Source organism: Suncus etruscus, chromosome 14 (assembly GCF_024139225.1).
Source record: "Suncus etruscus isolate mSunEtr1 chromosome 14, mSunEtr1.pri.cur, whole genome shotgun sequence".
In the NCBI taxonomy this organism is placed as follows: Eukaryota; Metazoa; Chordata; class Mammalia; order Eulipotyphla; family Soricidae; genus Suncus; species Suncus etruscus.
The window spans coordinates 93,588,522-93,593,683 of record NC_064861.1 but is presented as its reverse complement, the minus strand read 5'-3'; the positions used below and the strand labels follow the sequence as shown (position 1 = coordinate 93,593,683).

The 5,162-nt window shown below is 50.9% G+C and overlaps 1 protein-coding gene across 1 annotated transcript; it reads left to right on the top strand.

The window, feature by feature from the left end:
• The first annotated feature begins 575 nt into the window (after positions 1-575).
• On the top strand, positions 576-4,178 carry LOC126028039 (kallikrein-1-like). Its single transcript, XM_049787086.1, has 5 exons — positions 576-621; positions 1,867-2,029; positions 2,809-3,128; positions 3,417-3,556; positions 4,023-4,178. Exons 1-5 carry the CDS (start codon positions 576-578, stop codon positions 4,176-4,178), a joined length of 825 nt encoding a protein of 274 aa, XP_049643043.1.
• The last annotated feature ends 984 nt before the right edge of the window (positions 4,179-5,162 follow it).

Sequence of the window (5,162 nt, the reverse complement as noted above, 5' to 3'; positions counted from 1 at the left end):
GGAGAGGAGCCGTGGATTTGGAAGCCTAGACCTGGTCCAGAGGGAAAGGAGCAAGCCTTAGGACATTTTCAACAATCTCTCTGAAAAGGGAGTTGTAAATTCCAAGGCTGGTTCCCAAAGTATTAAATTATCCAAAGGTGTTAAATACTGGCACTGAACAATCTTGGCTCTGGTATGTGGAGCTTTGTGCTGGGGGTCCAGCTCTTGGCCACCAACTCTTGCTGTTCCCACTCACCTTCCATGACTGTTTTGATCCCCCATATCCCAGCCCTAAGAGATCCAACCCTGCCTCCTTGGTTTGTGGTCAAGAAAAGTGGCCAGAAGTCAAGGGTAGCCGCCTTGGACCAGCCTGGCCCCAGGTGAGGACAGTCCTGACAAATGGGTGGTTTGGGATACTGGGGCAGGACTGTCTCTTGTCCAGGAGCTGGGGCTTGGCCAATGGTGCAACCAGGCGCCCACAGAGGGGTGTGTCCTGTTGAAGGGTGCGCAGTGAGGTTCTTAAAGCCTCGGGGAAACCTCCCCATCTCATCTCCAAGCATCCACCTGCTTGAACCCTGATGGACACCGCTGCCACCATGTGGTTCCTGGCTATATGCCTAGCCCTGAGCTTGGCAGGGTCTGGTGAGTTTGGGAGAGGTGCAAGGAGATTCTCAAGTCTTAATTCTCAACCCCTGCCTTGGCTTCTGTCCAGAAACTTCTGGAATATTCTGTATCCTTCTCATCCAGACCCATCTGTTCAGTCCAATGGCCAGACCCCTCCCATCAGTGGCTCTCTGGAGGACCCCAACTCTTCCAAAGAGCCCTCAACAGTGGCACTGAATCCTGGGGTTCCCTCTTCTTTCTAAGTCCCTGATCTCAGCCCCATAAGTCCTTCCCCTCGTAGAAGTCTTCCTGACCTGTCACCAGCTTTGAGCTGGACCCTCCATCCCTGACCGAAGGTCCCCACAAGATATCCCAGACTATCTTGCTGGTCCATCCCCTGGTAGTCTCAGAAGGGCATGCTAAAAACATCCCTTCCCTGACAGTTTTCCCTTGAACTTTCTTTTTTTTTCCCCTTTCCACTTCCCTGGAACTTTCATTCAGAACCTTCCCATTCAGTGAAACCTTAGAGAAGCTCAACATCCTTGATTTGAGGGGAGCTCCAGGATCCCCAATTCTTTTCTCAACCTATGAAACCTGCCCTTCCTCATTCAGGGGCCCCAATGTGTGAAATTAGATTCATTCCCTGTTTGTCCTCAATATTCCTGGGTCCCAAAAGACTCACTTCCCCCTCAACCAGCTACCCTAACCCTGACTGGGTGTTCCCCTTGAAGGCTATTCCTGCTGCTAGGACCCTTCTGCTCTTCTTCCTCCTTTTTCTCTACCCATTGGTTCAGAATCCCAAACTCTACACACCCTCCAGGGTCATATGACACCTTCAGACCCCAATTCCAAGGCCCTCATTTATTCCTCATGTTCCTTCCTGATTTCCCAAACCTACATCTTTTGCTGAACCCCAAGCCGGTTCATTTGCCCAACCTGATCCTTTCACTCCCCCAAAAGCTTCTCATTTCTGACTAACTTCTGACTCTCTGGAATCTTCCCTCAGCATTGGGAGTTCCTCCTTTGGAAGACAAAGACCTCAGACCCTCAACCCCAAGAGCCAGCTTTCTTCCCCCAGTTCTTTGGTGGTGGGAGGCTGGTTCACAGAATTGTCTTCTCACTTATTCACAGCCTCAACTTCTGAGCTCATCTACAGAAACCCCCAACCCTGATTCTGATTCACTTCTTTGAGCCCCACAGTACAGTCCCCTCTCTTTCCTCTATCCCTGAACCCCAACCTGAGTTTCCCCCACCCTTCTGCAGGTGCTGTACTCTCCAATCCAGGTATCCCGATCAATACCCGCATCATCGGTGGTTGGGAATGTGAGAAGAATTCAAGGCCCTGGCAGGCTTTTGTGTCTTTAACCTATGAGAATGACACTTATGACTGTGGAGGTGTCCTTGTGCACCCACAGTGGGTGCTCACAGCTGCACACTGCAATGGAGAGTAAGTGAGACAAGGGGGGGCTGGATGATGTTCTTGTCAGAGGTTGCATCTTCTTGGGTGTCAGACCCTTTTTAGTCCCTGTGTGGCTAGTGTTCCTCTCTCTGTCTTCTTTCCTCTCTTCATTTCTCTAGGCCTTCTTCACACTCCTTCACTGATTATCAGTCCCCTCATGGGCTGGGGGACTTGCAGGACTTTCTTAATGTGTGGGGAGGAGGAAGGAAGATTCTCACACCACCCCGAGCCCCTTGCAAGATCACCACCACCACCCCATACCTCCTATCCAGGAGGAAAGGAGGATATGAGTAGACAGTGCCAGCTAGAAACAAACCTTGTGGTCAAGGGTCATCCACCAGCCCCATGGGGGGTTCTCTGTCCTAGAACAACTGCACTCAGCATCCTCTCAGCTGCCCATCATACTCCCATCCTCTTTGCCTCATTTTCCCCTGCTACCTCCTGCCTGACTCTGTCCTGGGCCTCCAACTCAGTAGCTCATGCTCTTCCTCCCCTGTGGCTCTTTCTCCTCCTCTCCTTGTCTCTAGTTGATTCTGCCCCCCACCCATCTCTCCCTGCCTGTCCCTTTCCCTCTTGTTCTCTTTGTCTCTTATCTCTGTCTCTATCTTCTCTCTCCCTCGCTCCATCTTTCCATATGCTCTCTTCCTCAGAACTCTGCACCTTTTCTTTTCCTCCTCCTCACTCTCACTCTCCCATCTCTTCAATTTAGGACCCCTCATTGACCCCCCCTTACATCTCCTCTCCCTTCACCCCTCAACTCTCCCCAGAAATTATGAGGTCTGGCTGGGACTGTATAATCTGCCATTGGATGTAGCCAAAGGCCAGCATGCTCGGGTCAGCGCTAAGTTCCCACACCCTCTCTACATGCCGGAAAAGTCGACCTACCGAAAACAAAGCAGGCTGGCGAACTTGATCATGGAAGACAGAATCTTCCAGAGGGACGAAAGTCACGACCTCATGCTGCTACGTCTGGAGAAGCCTGTCCAGCTGACGGATTCGGTGAAGGTCCTGGACCTGCCTACCAGGGAGGCCCCGGTGGGGAGCACCTGCTCGGCCTCGGGCTGGGGATTAAACAAACCAGACGAAGGTATAACTGGGCCCCTATGTCCACAAAAAGCAATGGGAGAGGAGGCAGAACAACCGGAGTTCTGGGGGCAATTGTAAGAGTGTTAGGGGTGAAGGTTGGGAAGAGGGAGGATGGGGGTGAGGGTTCTGCAGGCTTGGGGTGAGGTGAAGGATCTGAGGTGGGTGGTGGGAGGGTGACAAGGGTGAGATGAGTGGTCTCAGGAGGAAGGAAAGAAGGGGGGCATGATGGGGATGAGAGAAATCAGGACCCCCCCCAATCCACCCCTCCCTGTGTCTCTCTGGCCTCCAGAATTCATTGCACTAAAGATGCAGTGTGTGGAACTCACTCTTCTGTCCAACGACGTGTGTGCCCATGCCTACTGGTCACATAAAGTCACCGACTTCATGCTGTGTGCTGGAAACATGGAGGGTGGCAAGGATGTCTGCAGGGTAAGACTATCCCATTCCTGGAGTCCCAGTTGGGGATCTAACCCCTTCAGAGCTTCCCCAATCACCCCACTATAAAATCTCTTTTTTTTTTTTTTCTTTTTGGGCCTGGGCGGTAGGCTCGGCCTGCACCGCCTCGTCCCTCCCGCCCTCCCTCCCTCACTATAAAATCTCTTGAGGCAAGTCTGAGAAAACTAAAAGCAGAAAGGTACATTGGGTAGGGCTTGAAAGTGGGTAGTTTGAGGATGCCTCCATGGTTGCCATTCCTCTTCCTGCTCACCCTCTAGAAGTAACCCCCCAACCTTAGCCAGCAACTTGCCCATTGTGCAGCTCTAGGAGGCTCATGCTCAAAGACAATGTCCTCTGGGATTTCTCACAGAATTGATGTGAGTTTTCATCAATTCAGCACACAGACCCACACCCATTCCCTGACTTCTCTCCCCCATCCTGATTCCCCTCTGTTCTGTAGGGTGATTCAGGGGGCCCACTCATCTGTGATGGGATGTTTCAAGGAATCACATCCTTGATTGGCTGGCCATGTGCCAAGCCCAAACAACCCAGCGTCTTCGTCCGAATATTCTCCTACGTCGACTGGATCCGTGGGACCATGGCAAAGAACAGTTAGATAAATGCTCATCCCAGCCCTCAGTCCCTGACACACAATAAAGTCAAATTCCTACCAAAAACCAGCGTCATGTCATTGATGTCAAGATCTGGACACTGGGGGCCAGAGAGATAGTTCAGTGGAAACCCACTTGCCTACCACACAGCACACACCTGGAATTCATCCAAGGTACCATATAGAATCTCTCAGTCCCACCAAGTGTGTCACCCAAAACACCAGCCCTGGATGGTGTTATTCACTGGTAGCAGAAGACTCAGAGACACACAGGAAAGAGATTGTTCTGGAGGGGCCAGAATGATAGCACAGTGGGGAGGGCATTTTCCTTGCATGAGTCAACCCAACCAATATCAATTCTTGGCATCCCATAGGGTCCCTTGAGCACCACCAGGAGAAATTTTTTGTTTGTTTGTTTGTTTGTTTGTTTGTTTGGGTCACAACGAGCTGCACTTAGGGGTTACACCTGGCTCTATGCTCAGAAATCGCTCCTGGCATGCTCAGGGGACCATATGGGATGCCGGGATTCTAACCCTCAACCTTCTGCATACAAGGCAAATGCCTTACCTCCATGCTATCTCTCTGGCCCCTGGGAGTAATTTCTTTGGGCAGAGTCAAGAGTAATCTTTGAGTGCTGCCAGGTGTACCAACAACAAACAAAGAGAGAGAGAGATTGTTCCAGACAAGTAGAGCGTTCCAACTTATCTCAGATCCAAAGGTCCAGGCTGCCTTTTCCAAGATCATTGATTGTCTCTTAACAAGACTTGAGTGCATGTTAACCCTGTGTAGGAAATTCCCCCAGAAATTTCACTTCAGGCCAATAGGGCATAACATACTTTGATAAAGTGAACTTGTTGTGAGGGACAACAAAGTTGTCAACAGTGACAACAAATTGCTAGTGGGAACTTTGCTAGTGTGGCAGAGATTCTGGCTGGTGTCCACTTCTCCTTTTCTGGACACCTTCACTGGGAGGTCGTCTCTTAGAAACCT

Coding starts and splice junctions, on each gene's coding strand:
- LOC126028039 (XM_049787086.1), top strand. CDS start 576: ATGTGGTTCCTGGCTATATGCCTAGCCCTGAGCTTGGCAGGGTCTG. Junction 622..1,866: donor CCTGAGCTTGGCAGGGTCTG/GTGAGTTTGGGA, acceptor TCTCCAATCCAG/GTATCCCGATCAATACCCGC. Junction 2,030..2,808: donor GCTGCACACTGCAATGGAGA/GTAAGTGAGACA, acceptor AACTCTCCCCAG/AAATTATGAGGTCTGGCTGG.